The 18,373-nt window shown below is 50.3% G+C and overlaps 1 protein-coding gene across 4 annotated transcripts in view; it reads right to left on the reverse strand.

Annotated features, from left to right (window-relative positions):
* ADAMTS14 (ADAM metallopeptidase with thrombospondin type 1 motif 14) overlaps positions 1 to 17,399 on the reverse strand; it is a 29,957-nt gene extending 12,558 nt beyond the window's left edge. Inside the window, exons 1-6 of one of the 4 annotated variants that reach the window (XM_085583875.1) lie at positions 17,225 to 17,399; positions 16,402 to 16,832; positions 9,656 to 9,812; positions 8,804 to 9,000; positions 1,714 to 1,797; positions 433 to 580 (exon numbers count right to left, since the gene is read on the reverse strand). In XM_085583875.1, coding sequence (XP_085440001.1) covers positions 433 to 580; positions 1,714 to 1,797; positions 8,804 to 9,000; positions 9,656 to 9,812; positions 16,402 to 16,832; positions 17,225 to 17,297 — 1,090 coding nt within the window. In that variant the 5' untranslated portion in view covers positions 17,298 to 17,399. Of the gene's footprint in view, positions 1 to 423; positions 581 to 1,713; positions 1,798 to 8,803; positions 9,001 to 9,655; positions 9,813 to 16,401; positions 17,093 to 17,224 lie in introns of those variants that run through there. The other 3 variants (XM_031505128.3, XM_085583874.1, XM_085583873.1) reach the window with 3 other exon arrangements.
* Between the last annotated feature and the right edge of the window lie 974 nt (positions 17,400 to 18,373).

Genomic DNA, 18,373 nt, shown 5'->3' on the forward strand with positions numbered 1-18,373 from the left:
GATTATTGAATGCTCCCATATCCAAGAAATAAATCGATATAAAAATAGGCTTTAAAGTCCTCCAGAGGACAGAATAAGTTGATTGATTCTGTGGGGCTTCTGTGTTATTTCATCTCTTTTTTTATCTTATTTTTGTATTTTTAAGGTGTTTTGGGCCAAGGGGAGGACTGGTAAATGAAATCAAAGAGCAAGGGAATAAATAAATAAAGATATTTTATCCATTCAGCCTGATGCTCTGGTTTAATTCTCTGTCTCTCTCTTCTTCATCATGTGAAGAAAAAAAATACCGATTTTTATAACCTTTTTCTGGACCTTGCTGGCCAAGAAACAGACTGTGATTGCAAGAAAATCCTCTCACCCCTCGCTGGCTTTCCCCCCCGCCCCCGACAAACTGCACATACCTGATCGAGACAAATACAGTACCTTGCATACCTGCGGGCCCAAAATCTTGCCTGGTGAGGAAGATGGCGTGGTCGTGGTACTCGGCGTGCTGGGGGTCGGGGCGCTGCTGCGAGTGCGCCCAGCGGCACACCTGCTCCAGGCTCCGCGACGGGTTACCCCGCTCGATCAGGCTGACCGACTGCGGAGAAATGGGAAACTGCTGCTGGGGAGGGCAGGGACACGCACTGCCCTTCCCCTGGGGGCTAAGCAGGGGTTAGCCCAAGTGGGAGGTAAGAAGCTGCAGGAGGAATCGCCCAGGAAGCATCAGATCGAAACAGCGAGCGCCTGGATTGAAATATCTGCTCCTTATTATCGTCCCCTGAACCTAAGAAATGATGTAGCTGGACAAAGCAGCCGCCTCCAGCACTGGCTTTGGGGAGAATAAATCATCCCGAACAGAGCCTGGCAGTTCCCACCCTGCTGTATCACCACAGCTCCAAATCCCTTCCCCTCCTCAGACCAACCCCTAGCCCAGTCACTGGGATGAAGCCAAACGGATTGTTGGCTTTCTCAGCTAGAGATGATGTTCCTGGTCCCATGGAAGCCTCCAAAAATGGGCCAGCCTTCATCCTTATCCCTGCTCCTCAGAACCATCCCTGGATCTCCAGGATGTGTTGAGTTTCTGCCAGCCAAGCATATTTCTATAATAAGGAAGTTTTTTCCCAAGACCTAACCTGTCCTATTTGTGGATCACACACACACACAGACATCACTATGTTGAGTCATTAACACCCTTGCTAAATCACTTCCTGTGGGACAGGGGCTTGCCCCAAAAAAGTACAGAAAATCACATTGTTTTAAAAAAAATCTGGCTGTTGTGCTTGAACACACCTTAAAAAATAAGTGCAGCCTGAGAAACCACAGGAAAACTTCTCAGGAAAGTTTCCCATGCTTTTCCTGGCCATGCCCAAGCCACACGAAAGCTACAGGACAGCCAGGGAGACAGGCAAGGAGATCTCAGCATCAGCTTTTCCTCACTGATGTCCAGATCCTCTCAGTGTGGGAAGCCACCTTTACTCCATCATCTAGAGAGCTCTGAGGAGGACTCTGTGGTTTTCCCCACATCCCAGAGCAAGCACACAACAGAAGATCACAGCCACCCTGAGGGCCTCGTATCCAGGCCCTCAGCCCCCAAAAACCAGGCTAAGGAAGGTTCAAATTAACCTCTGCTCAGCACAGTTGTCATTTGGGCTCCGATAACTGCCACGTTTTCCCAAGGCTGGGCTTACCCAAGTGCTAAATAAACATTAGAGCATCTCCTGCTGGACTTACCTGACGATATCCCACCATGATCATCCTGACCAGCACGATGTTGATGTGGATGCCCAGCGACTCGTCATGATAAATTTCATCCACCTGAGGAAGGGAGGGAAATCCAACAGGGAAGAAGTTAAGGCTATCCTAGCTCTCAAGCCCCTCCTGTCCTCCATGCTCCCACGTTCCACACCCTTCCAGGCTTTCCAAGACCAGGTGCAAAGATCTCATCTCTCTCCTCCCACTGCAGGGAGGATTTTTTCCCCCATTTTCCCACGTGTAACAAGCACAGAGCCAACAAGCCAAGTTGGAATAAGCCAAAATTTCCCCAGGAATGGCTCAGATGGTCAATGACATCACCCATTTCCATCAAGGGCTGTATTTCCCGCACCTCATTTCTCAATGACCCATTGCCTCTTTAGAATATGAATCCTTCAGAGGGATGGAAATGCTCCAGACTCCAGCATCCAAAGGAAAATCAGCTTTTTGATACAATACTTTGCCTCTCCCCAAAGCCAGGGCTTTCCTCAGTCACATCAGTGAGTCAAATCTGACCTATGGCTCCAGAAATCTCAGGAGAAGGCAACACAATGAAGAGAACAGGGAGGGCTCATGAGTCAGTGAGATTTGTACCATCCTCGGCTATTAAAAATGACCTTGCAAAGGAAATAACCAGATACAACCTCTTCCTTCTGCACCTCCAGGATGAATAAACAAATTCTACTCCTAAATGCTACCAAGAGAGTAGGACACCCAGATGGGAAATGTCTCTGAGAGCTGAGCCCAGTGACATGGAGAGAGGCATGGAGTGGGCAACCACAAACCCACGTGAGACCCTGCACCTCCTGCAAAGCACGTGGGAAAACACAGCCCAGGGAAGAAACACACCCTGATTTCTGAGAATGGGGCTTTCTTTTTCCTAAAAAGCTTCGCAAATGAACAGTTCCACAAATGGGGGCTCACTGCAGAAGTTGAAGAGACTGAACTAAGACAATTTTTAATATTGACTAGAATTCATGTTTTAATTAAAATATACTTTTCAAGCTTTGCCAAAAGGGGGACTAATTTGCCTCAGTTCTAGCCTTCCAGACTAGATGAAGGTTATAAAGTCAGATTTATTGATCTTTTCTATTTTTTCCTCCATGCCTTTGGTGTTTTTCAATTTTACATCAAAGGCTGGGTAACAACTACCCTTTTACCGCTGCCCAAGTCCATGTCAGCCTCTCCCCAGTGTTTTACAAGCCCCCCATTTTCCAGCCTGGGATTCCATTTGAAATACCCACTCAGGCCAGTTTTAAACCCAAAAACCCAGTGTTAACCTTTTCCCTGTGACAACCAATACTCCCATGGGATGCCTCCGAGCCATGCAGAGAGGTAATGCAGATCCTGAGCCTTGAATGCAGCAAAATCAATTATAAAAAAATTAAAACTAATCAATAAACTTCCAGTCCCTCCTCATTAATGCATCCCTTTGGATGTAGAAGCTGCAAGAGCCGCGGGGTATTTTATCTATCAGTGTGGAAAAATAACTCACTGGTCAACCCACCCTCAGTTCATCCCTACTTTCTGTGGGCGAGTTGCTCCTTCACCCTCTCCTTTTTGTACGAATAATGAGAATATGATGGATTTTTTCTGATCCCAACCCTATTTTTTTGGGGATGTGCACAGAAGGGTGGAAGGTCATGCAGTGTTGCAGCTGCAAACATTACTCAGGCCTCCAGACCCACTGAGGTATGAAGGATCCAGCCCAGCAAGGAGCTGCAACTCCCCAGGGATGTCAGGCTGGGTTTTAGGATGGAGGAGGCTTTGGCATTCGGGAACAATCCCACGTCATTAGTTTGATTACAAAAATATTGGTAATATGGCAGGGTGGGAAAGCAGGGAGAGAGGGAAAAATTAAAACCATGCTTGAAGAGATGCAGAGCTGGACCTGGGGGGTGGTGTGGGGAACAGGACAGGAAACACAACCATTTCCTTCACTTTACCAAACCATCACACATTTTCCTTCACCCCCAGCACTTGTCAGAAGCTGGAGCTCCAGACTGAGAGAGGGTAGGGTAAGATGGGATACTGGGAAGGAACTCAGGGAGGTGAGGCCCTGGCACAGGCTGCCCAGAGAAACTGTGGCTGCCCTATTCCTGGAAGTGTCCAAGGTCAGGTTTGACTGAGCTTGGACCAACCTGGGATGGTTGAAGGTGTCCCTGCAAATAGCAGGGGGTAGGAATGGGATGAGCTTTCATGTACCTTCCAAACCATTCCATGATTTTAGGATTTTATGGTCATCCACCAGTGCTCTGCTGCTTGCTGCCTGCTCCTGAGGACCCCTCAATCCATCAGGATGAACCATGTTCCTGCCTTAGGGACCTCCCAACCAGCCACAACCTGACCTTGCTGTGACTGGGAGCATCACGTGGAGCAGCACAGACCTCTCCCTTCCCAGGTGCACAGGATATTTTGGCAGGATGCTCAGTAGATCCTGCTGTATTATTCCAAGATGGGATTTAATTCCATAAATCTTCCTTATAAAGCAGTGCTAAATCCATTCTCCTCCAGCTCGCCTGGTATTCCCTCAGTGTGGTACTCCATTTCAGCCCTCCCTGGGACTCCATTTCAGCCTCTGAAATGAAGAGTTAACCTAAAGCCCAGCCCCTGTTTAGTCCAGGGTTTAGGCAGGGATCTGCACCTAAATGATACCAGCTCAGCAGCAACCTTTAAGGTTAATTCAGAAAGCAGATGTGGAACCAAACTGCCCAAGGCTACAGACTTCCCTTCACAGCCAGATATAAATTACTGATTGGGAGGGGGGAAAGAATCATATCAAAAGGACTTAGTGCTGGCTGCTGCAAGGGCTGCAACCCTGCAGGCCCCAAATTTTGGGGCAGGGGGGAACATCAGCAGGGCCCCAAGTGCTCCAGTGCCTGTGGAAGAAGTGGCGATGGAACTGCAGGGATTGAGCATCACCTTGGAAATGGAAATTCACCTGGAGAGCAGTTTTCAGGCTTGGCACAACTCCCCCTGCCCTCTGCACATGCCATTAAGCAAGTCAGTGTCTTCAGAAAAACCCCTTCCCCAAAAATATCTGTTCAGCAAAGGGCTCCAGTAAAAAATACTTATTTTTATATGAAAAAAAAATATCCCTGAAGCCATGGGATAAAGATCTTATCCCTCTCATCCATGCTCAGCCTGCTTCATACCATCAACTGGGAAGAAATGCTCTCCTCTTTCATTTAAAATGGAATCTTCCCACCTATAAACAGCCCAGCCCTTAAGGCTCACTGTAATTTAAGGACAAACCAGCAGGAACAACTACCCCATAGGACTCCCCCCAAACCCTGCAACAGCAAGGAGGCAGTGGCATTGCTTTATGGTGAAAGGAATGTTACAACCTGGGAGCAGGGCAGGCTGCCTCCCTAAATCCCTGCAAACCTCTGGCCAGCCCCGAGTCTGCAGCCCCAGACGCACGATCCCGACAGCAAAACCGCACTGGCAGTGAGGTCTAGACCTCGCTGTTCTTCAGGGAAAGAAAACAAAGGGAGAGACACAAGAAGAATTTGCCAAACCAGCAGAATAGCTGACATTTCAAAATGCCAGGATCGCTTACTCGGAACAGCCAAGTCATCTTCAAACTCCTTTCTTTTATTCCCTCGCTCGGTTTTCATGCCGGTGGATTCACTCTGAACCTCTTTGCTGGGACTGGGGGGTTAGGAAGGGAGGGGAAAATCCCCCTTAGTGCATTTTTAAGCTTGCATAATGCACAGTGTCACCTTCACCTCTGTGAGGGCTGACCCACATTATCTGTGGGGAGGAACAGAGGAAGGGGAGACTTGTTCTGCAGAGCAAGTCTAGATTTGATCAGAGCACTCTAAAGAACAAGGCATGTTGTCCCAAACATACACATAACATACATTCTCTATACAGGGAAAAGTGCATGGACGCATGAGAAATATCAGAGGTATTTTTGTTAATATCAGTTAGCAAGGAAGTGGCTCATAAACCCCTCACCTAAGAAAAAAACACACACAGGTTAAAATTAAAGCTGAAGGTTTAATTTTTGTTCCCAAACCTTCTCTTCTGTGGGGTCTCAGTAGCACTCTTTGTTGCTCTGCCCTTGGGAACAATAATTTCAGCTGGAGCCAGGCAAGTCCCAGCCTGGAGAGGGCTCTGACTCATAGGGTTTCCCTAGTAACCCGAAACAATGAGAAAACACCAAGAACCTTTGCATCCTTAGCCAAATCATGGGCAATATCAGACAAAAGCCCAGGAACCCAATTGAGGCCAGGGCCAGGTTTAACATAGCCATAGCTTGGCTTCTCCCCTCCAAGTGGAGCCACCCTAAGACTTGAAGGATCAGGGATGAGCAGTGGGAAGTCTTGTGGAGAAAACCAAGAAGCCCAACTCCCTGAAAGCAAGAGACTGGAAAGCAGAGCCAAACACTGAATATTTCCTCTCCTCTTCCTTTTCCAGGGTGCTGGATCCCCTCCTGGTTCCCAGCCCTTGATCTCAGCAGCCACCATGGCTGTGGGATCCAAATTTTCCTTCTAACAACATCACAATCCCTGCCACAGGCAGCAAGCAAGAGAGCTTTGCAGAGCCACCACATCACCAAACATTCATCCCAAGAGCCCAACAGACCAGTTTTTGGTTAGGTGGACACAGCAATGCCCAGCTCAGAGCAGAGATACACTCAGCAACTGATGGCAGAGGGGCAGTTGTGCCTTTCCCACTCGCTCCAACCTGACCCCAAATTCCTGGGCAGCATCTGAGCCAAGAAGGAAAGGGCAGGCTGGGAATGCAGGCTGGAAGCTAGCAGGGAAGGCAGCCTGCCTGCAGGGAAGCTCTTAGGTGCACAAAAGGAGCAGTCATCCTCATTTCAGTTCCCTGGGATGGACACAGAGCCCTTTACTGAAAAGCATCCACATTTCTGGCAATGAAATAAGGGCTGCAGGGTTTGTTTCTTTTCATGAAAAACCTCCTCCGTGACAAATCATTTATCACCAAGCTTCAGCCGACACTGAGTTCCTAATAAAGGGTTTTGTGTCTTGGGAAGAGCCCCGGGACCCTACCTACAGCAGCGCTGGGAAGGGATTCATGTCCCACTGCTCCCTCGGCACTCAGCGGAGACCTCAGGAAAAGCCAGGGAAGTTTATCGTTGCTTCCAAACTCGTTGCCCTCTTTCCTTGGGATATATCTTGATAAGAGAGCTCCTAGACAGGAAACTTTCCCAGTTGGCTCCCTGACGTACTCCAGCCCAGCTCGTTAAGTCCTTTCGTTGTTAGAGGGCTGGCCAAGCCTCTCATCCTTCTTCCCTTTGCCTCCATCTAATGGGATTAATGTTCAGCTGTGTGGTCCCAGCAGGCTCCTCCCCGCCAGCCCCCCAGCATCCTCCTCTCTCCCTCCCTCTGCCACCCAGGCCAGAAAGCAGGACTCTTTTTTTCTGCTGAATCGGGTGTTTTAAGGCAATTTGAGCCGCTAAGGAAACGAGGCGGCGCCAAGGGAAGAGGAGGCGGACGGAGGTCACGGCAAAGCTGGAAAGAGAACGCACTAAAAGCCAGAAAGAAAGAAGGGGAAGGGGGTGGGTGGGTGGGGGGAGAATATATAGAAGGAAATAATACTTGGGGAGAAGTATTTGTTGCCTGTATTATCCTGGGGCTCCCCCCCTCCTCTCCATTAAAGTCTCCAGCGCTGCCTTTAATTGAATAGGCAGCGGGTCCTCCCTTCTCCCAGCGCAGCATCCCGCGCATTCACTCCCTGAAAAGTCCTGTCCGCGGGGTAGGAACCATGAAATGCGCCTGAAACCGACCTTTTGATTAGAGCCGACAATTCCCGGGCGCTCAAACTGGCCATCCCGGGCCCCCTTCCCCCCGCCCGGGATCGGAAAGGAAAAATGACCTCATCTCCGACCCCCGTAACGTGGGAAGAGCCAGAGAGCAGAGCAGGGAACTCTGTGGCTTCCCCCAGCAGGAGGATTTAATACACCAAGGGGAGAAATGCTTGGAAAGTGAATTTAAGGGATGCTGAGAGCATCAGACGACAGGCATTGGGATAACGTGCCAGAGAATAAAACATTGTGATGAAGATGTGTGCTTCCTCACCATTTTCCCTATTCAGGACCAGCCACTTCACTCATCCTTCACCCCATCACCCTTAATGCCACAAATCCTTCCCCACCATGTTTATCATTTCCCCTTCGTTGCCAGCCATATGGCAGAAATAATGCCCAAACCAACAACCAAGCACCCAAAAGCATCTTTATAACCTGGCCATTCCAGAGCTGGTGGAGCTTTTTGAACATTTTTCACCACTGTGTCAAAGAACACTTAAAGAAAAATAAATAAATAGAGGTGAGGATAAAGCATGGAAAACAAAACAAAACTGGGAGAGAGAAAGAGATCCTTGAGCATAGACCTTATTTGCAGACATTCAGGTGCTGGAAGAGCAAACCTCCCCCAAGATGACTGGATGAATAAATATTGATCCTTCCACATCTCTCAGGACTCAGGGAATATGGATGTTTTTATCTTAGAAAGGAATAAAAGGGGAACCAGCACAGGCTGCCCAGTGCCTCGGAGTGAGGAAGGGTGCAGGAACTGTAAAGCTGCTCTAAACTCCTTTTCAAACATATCCTGAATGGTTATCCAGGTGCACAGGTTTCCAAAAAGCTTCTAGAAAGCTATAAAAATATTTTCTCTATGAACAAATAGTATTCAGAATAAATCATGAACATAATCACTGCAAAACAAATTACAGCTATCGTAATTTCTAACTAAGGAAGCCATGACCATTCTCTTCTCTAGCATTTGCTGAGACTTCAGTGATGAGGAGGAAACATTCTCAGCCAGGAGAAACCTCTGGACTCAGGTGACAGACAGTGACAGCGCCAACATGCCAGACCCTGCCATTGGGTCTGAACAAAGGGCTCTGCTTTCCATCCCTCCAATTCCCACAGCTATTAAACACCAGAGCCAGCTGTGTGAAGGCACAGCCCTTCCTGCAGCACTGCTCCCCCTCCCAAACCCATTTCTTTACCCAGGACAACAAATTTGCAGCATCAGAAGAGCACGAAACCCAGGGATGGGTGGGATCCCCATCGCCCAGAGCTGAGCCTTACTATGTTCATGAGGGTGAGGACGTAGTTCTGGACGTGCTCCTTGCCATGGAAGCGCACGATGGAGTCATCCACGGCCAGCAGCACCTCGATGTTGTAGTCATCCTTCCTGGCGTGGCGCCGCTTGCGCTCCGCGTCCCCCAGCCGCCCCGCCATCAGCTCCAGGGAATTTGGGAGCTCACCCACCTGCACGCCGGGCACTGGGCAGGAAAAGAAAGAGCCTTTGAGGTGATCTGACACTAGGGTGACGCTCCACAGAAGTAGAAATTCAGTAGAAAACCAGATACAAGATTTGACTCTAACGGGATATTGAGCTCCAGCTGGTTGCTGGTCCAGCTCACTCTGTGGTGGGGAAATGGCTCTGAACTGTGAAGACCAACACTAAAAGACATGTTAATGATTGGACTCGAGAACCTTAAAGGTTTTTTCCATACTAAATGATTCTATGATCAGTGAAAAAGTTAAATCAAGGCCACGTTTCATAGAATCATCACAGAATGGTTTGAGTTGGAAGGGACCTTAGAGATCATCCTGTTCCAGACCCTACCATGGGCAGGGACACCTTCCACTAGCCCAGGTTGCTCCAAGCCTCATCCAGCCTGGCCTTGGACACTTTCAGAGTGTTTCAAGTTGTCCACAACTTCTCTGGACAACAACTTCCAGTGCCTCAACATTCTCACAACACAGGTGATCAAAGCAAGACTGCAGCGCCTCCAGCTCAGCATTTCCTGTCCTTCTTCTTGACTTTAGCAGTTAAACTGAGCTGCACAAGGGCTCGTGGGAGGAGAAATCCTCTCCCCACGTGAAATATTTATTACCAGTTGCTGGGAAAGACTGGATTCCAGCAGCCCCTACCTTCAGGATGGAGGTCGTGGCGCGGCTCGGCGCCATCCTGCCGGATGGCTGAGCGCCGATAGACCACGTGGGCCCTCCCGTGCTCCTCTGTGTCCTGCTGGCCCCTCTCCAGGGGCTCAATGAAAAACTCGTTGCTGTCTGTCCGAATCAGGCCAGCCTGGATTCCACAAAGAAACAAGGAAAAGTGGAGAAAAATTATGTGGTTTTATATAAGTGTAGGGGGACACACGCACTCAGTATACTTGTTAAAGATTGACGCATGCACAAGCATGCACAAAGGGGAAAGGCATCCCAAATAATCTTGTTGTGATCCTACTCCATGACACCAGGATGGTTCTAATACCATATTAATCTATGAAAACCCTTAATTTCCCCTGTAGATGGGGAAAAAAAACTGTAGGGAAAAACCGACCAACAAAAAAAAAACAACCTGGCTGCAATTCAATTTGTGTCTTTATATGGCTACGAAACTCTGTTCTGTCTCATCCATGAGTTGTGCTGGACCCTGAACTCAGGGATACAAGGCTGAAGGGGCTCCCAAGACACTCCTGAATCCCCCTGAACCCTTCCCATTCCATTCCCACAGTGCCTTTAGGGTATCTGCCATTTCACTGACACTACGAGCTGCAACAAGAAGGAAGAAAGAGAAACCATTCCCTCTGCCCCATGAAGTACTTGGGAATTAACATAGGGGAATCCTGTTGGAGCAGAAGCTGGAAAGCATTACAACTTCACCTCCCAAACACAGGGAAGATGAATGACAGGGCAAACATCGCTGGAAATGTTGTCCTGACTACCAACCTGCTCCTAATTAACACCAAGCTCCCATCAAATCCCCCTTACATCAGCCTGAGCGCTCACACCCCGCAGCGCCGGCCAGCTCAGACCTCGGGCAAGGCAAAGGATCACCAGGATTTGGCTTCTCTCCCACGGGCAGCCCCCCCAGCTCGGCATTCTTCCCAGCTCCCTGCATGGCGCACACGTGTGCTCCTTGCTCCAGAGCTGCCCACTGTTGAAGAGCTGCCTGGAAAGCACCAGCAGAACATACGGATCTGTTCTTGGAGCAAAACCTACTGGAGTCCCCATGTTGGGGTGTTGGAATGGGTCTCATCAAATAAAAGAGAAGTAAAATATTTACAGAGCTGTATTTTGGACAGAGGCTGTGGCTCTCCCAAACCCACCTGGCTCTTTGGGTCCCCTTCGTGTTCACATCCCATTGGGTTCATCAGGCAATGGCTCTGTTGGATTCCACCAAATTTCCTGCTCCACTTGGGTATTATTAACTGCTTAACTCCACTGCAAAGTGGGCTTTTGGCTGGTTTTGTTATACCTCCTTCCTGAGGAGTCCAAGTCCTTGCCTGACACACATATCTCAGGTTCTTCCCACAGGAAGAACAGGTCAAACCAGGGCAGCCAGGGGTTGTGCCCCCACCCTTCATCTCCTCAAGGAGATGAAGAACACAGCCAGGTTTAACCAGGAGCACCAGGCAGGGTGGTGGTGATGAGGCAGAGAACAAGCCAGGGAGTCAAACCACCAGTCAGGTTCAGTGATGGTTGGGCGAGGCCACAATGATGGGGCAGGGAACAGAAACACGGAATCCTTTAGGTTGGAAAAGCTCTCCAAGATCATCAAGTTCAACCACTGACCCAGCACTGCCAAGGCCACCACTAAACCACATCCCCAAGTGCCACATTTACACATCTCTTCAATCCCTCCAGGGATGGGGAATACAAGCTGCGTCAGGGCCTGACAACCCCTTCCATGAAGAAATTCTCCTGATTTCCAGCTCTGAAACATTGTTCTTTGTTATACAATAAGAGAAGGAGCAGAAGCCGCCCCTGCCCCAGGAGGACCTCTTCTGGGACATCACTACCCCCTCCCAGCCCTGCCACGGGGAGTTCTGTTTGGGACCAGGCACCCCAAAGCCGGTTTATGGGTTTAGGGCCAAAGCCGGGACTTGCTGAGTCAGGCAGCTGGAGGAAAGCTGTGCCGCCGCGCCGGGGCAAGGCTGGATTAAAACATGAAAGAGCCTGGTCCCAAGCCACAGTCCACTTGGGTTTGAGCTGCTCTGCAGGTCGTGATTAATTATATCTGACTCAAGGAATAAAGCAGCCCAGACTTTCTCCCAAAGGCAGGATGCAACGCGCTGCCGATTCCGGGGATGACTGACGGCAAAGGGGACAACACAGGGATTTCTGCTGATCAGAGCAGCCCAAGAAATGGAACAGAAGCTGCAGCAGTCACCCTAGCATGCACAAAACTAAATTAAAAAAACAAAACAACCCAAAAAACATCATTGCAAGAGGCATGCGCCAACCTGCCTGCTCACAAAGAGGAGCCGCTCAGGTTGTATTTCAGCATTTTGGGAGGGTTGTAACAGTAGAGAAGCAGCAGAAAAGGTCAGATGCCACCCAAAAAGTTCCACTCGGTTTTTTTTGGGCTTTTTCCAAGAGTTGAATCCCATCCTCAGGGATCAATTAGCCATATGCTTCCCACCCTTGATTTTAATTTGGTTTAATAATACTAAATCAAATTAAATCAATTGGGGCAACTATTACCACTGTTTTTCCTAACATGAGATGCTGTCTGCAGCTCTCAGAGAAGGTACTCCCCAATTAGAAAATGGCCCTTTAAAGAGAATTCCACTGGAAAGAGGGAAACATACACCAAACTCACTCCTGCTAGCTCACAGAGGGTAAAGTGTCTTCCCCAGCTCTCCTGTGCCTCCCCAGGCTAAGGCTGAGATGAACTCCTGCCTCACTAAGGGGGACTCTCGAGGACCCTGAGTAAGGAACTCCCCCAGGAGTTCAGGAAATTCTGACAATTAATACAGCTGAGATGTGGAAAAATTAATAAAGCTGCTGTACCTGACCAGGGAAGCTAACAGGAGGGGGAAATCCAACTGCGTGCATAGTATGTATATTTCTTGTAAGATTTACACACAATTTGGAGAAAAATTCCCAGAAAACCAGGCAGTGTGAACACAGACACCATGGATAACAGTGCTCCCCCTTCACCCAGGGGCATCAGGCATGGTCCAGAGGTGCTCCATCACTATTTTCATGCTTCTCTGCAGCACAGGCTTTTCAGCCCCAACACTTTGCCTTCCTTGACTCCTTTTCCCTGCTCTTCGTGCCAAGATGAGAGGTTTTTGGGGTGGCTACAGGTCAGGCTTTTCCAGGTGACCCGAGCCAAGTCTCAAATGTAGCTCCTGGTGGAATGAGGACATGAAGACACACTCAGCACTAATTACTTAATTGGGTTTTCAGCCCAAACAGGGCCTGGTTTGCATCTCACTGTCAAAACTTGGGATTATCACCTGGGAGAAAAGCCCTCATATCCATATAGCACCCACACCAGCTGAGGCCAGAGGGATCTATATGACTAACGGGACATCTCACACCCTTTTTCTCCCCAAAATTAATGCTACAGCTCAGGAACTGCAAGGAAAATCCTGAAAGACCAAGCCATCATTTTTTCAGTGGGGTATCATTCTGGGGGGCTGTTTCTCCCTCTGCTCCCTATTAATTACTTTTTCTGAGGGCTTTTGTGTTCTGCTTATCTGCTGCCACCATCTGAAGCAAGCCAGCGCCAGGGGGATGGAAAACGCTGCCTCTACGGTTTGCAGCACTAGGGCAAATCACCCCAGGGAAAAGCCAGGCACACAAATATGATGTCTGTGTGGGTGATAATCCTTCACCCACCCCTGCAACCAGCAAAGCAGGAAGGAAGCAAGGTCGACCACACGCTGCTAAAGCCAGCAGGGAAAAATGTGGGATGCCTTCACTGCAGCGAGACGTGTCCGCCGGCGGAGATTTCTGCTAACGCTGCTTTGCCAGTCAGGAATTTGGGGGCTTAGATCAGCTTTGAAATTACGTTATGGGTGACAGCACCTTCCCACCCCGGTACGAGACACCCTTGCAAAAAAGGCAAGGCCAGATTCCCACAGGTGGATGCCCACAGCGAATGGCAGCCGTGGAAGGTGCTGCAGCTTTGGCATCTGGAAAAAGGATCGGCTCGCCTACATGGCTAAATATGGATTTAGGAAAGACTTTGGGTGGATTCTCTTTTTCAGGAGCTGGGATCGGGTTTTGGGGTTTTTTTCTTCCTCTCCTCCACTCCCCCCCTGTTATTTATAATCTCATTCTCTGTTTATACACAGCCTAATCTCTTTGTGTACACAGCCCTCATCCACAGCATCCCAGAGCTCTTCCTCTGGCCAGGAGCCGGCAGCCAAGTGCAGCCCTGCGCCTCCCACGTGTGCTATACTGGGATGCAAAAGCTACAGTCCCCTTCCGACGCTCGTGGGCAACTTCCAGCAAAAGTTCACAGGAATTCCAGGGTCCTTGCTTATGGAAGAGTTTCCTCCAGCCCATCAGCAACGTTCCTGACCACGTACATCCCTCCCAGATGCTCTGCTGCTTCTCAGGTCATAAACATCATCCTCCCATCCCATCCACACCTACAACCAGGTTTTGGTTCCATTTCTTGCTCTGTTTCCTAAATCAAGATCTTTTCACTGCATTTTGGGAAACCTCTTGATCTCCCCGCTCCCTCAAAGTAGGTGGATCTTGAGCAGACTGAAGATGTCAGATTCACTTAAGCCCAAGCCAGAAAACCCATGGAAAAAAGAAAGCAACTCTATCATAAAGGCAAGAGAGCCAAGCACCTGCCTGTTTTCTCAACCTCATGTCCTTCACCAGACCAGCTCTGGAAATTCCTGGTGGATGCCAGGATATTGATTTGTTGGCCACCAAGCAATAAATTTATTGCAGAAAATAGAAAAAAAAATTCCTTGTCCTGGGGGAAAAGCCACTTCTTCCTTTATATGGGCTTAAAAGAGTGGGTTTATCCACAAATGGCAGGATATGACTGCAGAAATCCACATGGAAAAGCATCCTCTGGTACACGCTACATCCTAACCCAGCTGGAACAAGGGCAAAAAGAATGACAAACCAACAAGGTGTGCAAGGGGCTGAGATGGGAAAACTTGGGGCTAAAGCCTAGGAAAGCCTGGAAAAGTTAAATTAAAGCCTGCTTGGGATTGACACTAACAATACAATGGGCTCTGGGGAAGAAAATCCCCAAAGCTGTGCCACAGCAGGACACGGATCAGCTGCTGAGCACCTCCAGCATCCTCCTGCTCATGATGCCAAAGGGAATAAGATCTGCCACGGAATCTGCACGCTTCAAGCCCTGTTCTCTGTTCCAGACCCAGCACTACCTGCTGGGTCTGTAGGAAATGCCTTTAAAGCTTCTAAGCCTGCCCAGATTGGCCAGTCCCAGAGCAATCCGTGTCCCGGAGAAATGTCTGCAAGTCCACAGCCTCAGCCCATTCCCAAAAGGATGCTTCAAAAGGTGTGGATTATGTGCTAAAAAAATTTAGTTCCTATATGTAGGCGAAATACATTTTTCTAGCTGTGCTGCTCTGTCATTTCTGCTTGTACAATAGAATCAGGCGCTGTATAAAAAGAAAGGAATGCCAGATTGTTTGTGCCGGTGGCCAAAATTGGCTTAAGGAGCTTCCAGAATAAAGTAACTAAAAAAGAAATACATAAAAAAAAAATTTTTTTAAAGGCACTAAATAATGCATTTCTTCTAACCTGGCAGTAAAGTTTAAGTGGTACCAGGAGAAAACAGCTAACTCTGACACTTAAAACAAGATTTAAATTGGCTCAAAGGAAATCTGAAGGGCAACGGGCCAAGGGTATTAAAAAATAAGCGCTTCCCCAAGTGTATCAAAGATAGGGAACCCACAGGCAGAGCAGATGCTGGGGATAATGAGGTAACAGAGCCATTTAAAGGAATTAAAGCGCTGTGGCAGCAAGTTACTGATGCTGACCTGTGCTCAGAAAGCCAAGAGCCTCTGAGCCCCTGAGTGATTAGGAAAACAAACAAAAAAAAAAAAGACACCCTCCTATAAAAAGATGCCTGGTGGGAGCCAGACTGCAGCTAACAGTGATTTCACGAAGTGCTCAAGCTCACACGGCACCATTCAAGAGGTGGGAAATGCAGAGGAAAAGTTCTGGAGCAGTCCCATGGAAAAACACGGGTGGGCAAGGATGGAACAGTATCACCATGAGTGTGTGTTCCTGCCCCAGAGGCTGGGCACAGCCCGTGGGGTTAACAGAATCTGGGGAGGAGGCAGCTCAGGCACAGGACTGGCAATTTCTCCAAGCCTTTTAAATAAATATTGGTGCACAGACCACTCTGATGGAGCAGGTAGGTTACACCCAGGGCCACGTGGGGAAAGGGGACCTGCTGCTGTCAAGGCCTAAAGGGCAACAGATGGCACAGACACCTATAGCATCACCAAAAGATTGGGTTTCAGGGCACCAGGATAAATCTCTCAAGAGGAAACCACACCAAAATATAGGCAGCACGCACAAAGCACCTGTGGTAGTTTTGCATGGGAGGCATTTAGGGAAGTGATAATTTTACATTTTGTTTCTTTACATTGTCAGTGAGAAGAAAATGTTGTGAAAAGAAGTATTCTGAAGGTTTTGTTCTCATTTTTATTACTCTTTCTTTCAGTTACTGTTAATAATTTTTTCTGTATACCCTTTTAAAGTTTTGAGCCTACTTTACCGTTCTCCTAATCCTACCTTGCAGCAAAAGGTAAGTACACTAGTGATTATCCAACACTAAAACCCACCACACCCATTAGCACACTGACCTCAAAACTAACAAAATCTCAAATTAACAAACCAAAACCAGCACAGCACCCCACCAGCCTCCAGCTTACCAGTCCGTCGCAGTTGCTGATGGCCACGGCAGCTCCAGGCATCCCGGAGATGTCACCGGTGAAAAGGCACCGCTGCTGAAGGGGTTCGCGGAAAAGCACCTCGAAATCCTCCTGCCACTCCGCCACGGCTCCCGGCGGCACCAGGCGGCTGTTGGGCCGCAGCCGGAGATGCAGCTCCGTCCCGAACACCGTGACGTTGAAGTAGAGCAGGCGGCGCGGGGGGGACCCGGGCGCGGGGCTGCGGGGGACGCGGCGGCGGGACCGGCACCGGGACCGGCACCGGGACCGGGACGGCTCCGGGGGACAGGCGGGCTGGCCAAGCCCCGCCGCCGCGTCGCCGGACACCACGTGCGACAGGAAGCGACCCCGGCAGTCGGTGCTGAAGGGGACGATCACTCCATACTCGCTGAGTTTGCCGGACAGGAGGAGCTCTGCGGAGACAGCGCGAGGGAAAGGGCCGGAGCACGGAGCATCCCGCTCGGGCGCCGGCATCGCGGGGCCCGACGCAACCGAGGGAGCCTTTGGCGAGCACCGCCGGGGCTCCATAAACCCGACGGCTGCTTTTCCGTCCCGACCCAGCTCCGCTTTGTAGTTTTAAGCGGGTGCGTCCAACGTAGCAGAAGGAACTCGGGCTGACGTTCCCTCGCACGCCAAACGCGCCAGCTATTTCTCGCCCAGCCTCCATCTCCCCCAGTTCCCACTGAAACCTAACCCCCACCAGCGGATTCCCTCTCCCTTCTCCCCATCCTCCGGGGCGCAGCCGTCTGTCGGCCCCCCCACCCCTTCCAGCCCGGGCACCCATCCCGCGGGGCAGCGACCGTACCTGGGGCGCTGCCGGCGGCCAGGCAGCCGTGCAGGGGGACGAGGCAGGAGAGCACCAGCCGCAGATAATCCATTTGGGGCCGGCGGCGGGATGCGGGGCCGGCGGGATGCGGGATGCGGGGCGGGCGGCGCCCGGCGACCGCCTCCCCCCGCCGCCGCCGCCGGGGCCGCCGGCGCTCCCGCCGCCGCCGCCGCTTCTGCCGCCTCCCGAGCGGCGTGGGGCGGGCAGGGGGCCGGGTCTGAGCCAGGGGGTGGGAGGTCGGGCTGGTTTGAATTTAATCTTTTTGAATTGTTAAAATTTTTTAAACATAGTTTTCTTATTAAATACGCGGGGTGGGGTAGGGGTGGGGGGTGGGGGGGGAAAGTTCTCGCGTTGCCTGTGGATCGTTCTTTTCTTGGAGATTTAAAAAAAAAAAAAAGCCTTTTCGGGCAGCCCTTCCTCCTTCCTTTCCTCCCTCCCACCATCCCTCCTCCCCATCCCTCCCCGCCCCGCGGCCGCCGGGCTTCAGCGCTGCCCGAACAAAGGCGAGATGCGCCGGCGGCCGGGGAGCCCCCCCAGCTCTGCCCCTCTCCCCCAGTCCCACCTCCCGGCCCCTCCGCAGCGGGACCCCGCGCGGAGGGAGATGCTCCATAGGGACGGCCAAGTCGTCTCCCAGCTTAGGGCGCTGCCTTCGCGTGAGCTGGAGGTAAACATCCCGTTTGGAAACATCTGGGATGTTTTCCAAATGCGGAAAATTCCCTAACGGACCAACTGAAGATGCCCCATCCCTGGCAGTGTCCAAGGCCAGGTTGGATGGGACTTGGAGCAACCTGGGATAGTGGAAGGTGTCCCTGGCCATGGACAATAAGACGAGTTTTAAGGTCCCTTCCAACCCAAACCATTCCAGGATCCCATTTAATTTTTATTTCTTCCCTCTCCTCCTGTTTTTAGGGGGAAACAGTTGGAAGGAGGTGCTGGCCTTGCTCCTGGATACAATCTTGCTGGCTCTCCAAGGAAAACCCACACTCCCTGGGTTTTCCAAAGGGCATCACCACAGCTCCAGAGCTGGAACCCCACAGTTCAATACATGCTGTGCTTCCTCAGGCTCCTCCTCCTCACCACCCTGACAAGGGGCAAATAAATCCAGTACTCCCATAAAAACCTCAACAG

The sequence above is a fragment of the Lonchura striata genome, chromosome 6 (assembly GCF_050655825.1).
Source record: "Lonchura striata isolate lonStrDom1 chromosome 6, ASM5065582v1, whole genome shotgun sequence".
Taxonomy (NCBI): domain Eukaryota; kingdom Metazoa; phylum Chordata; class Aves; order Passeriformes; family Estrildidae; genus Lonchura; species Lonchura striata.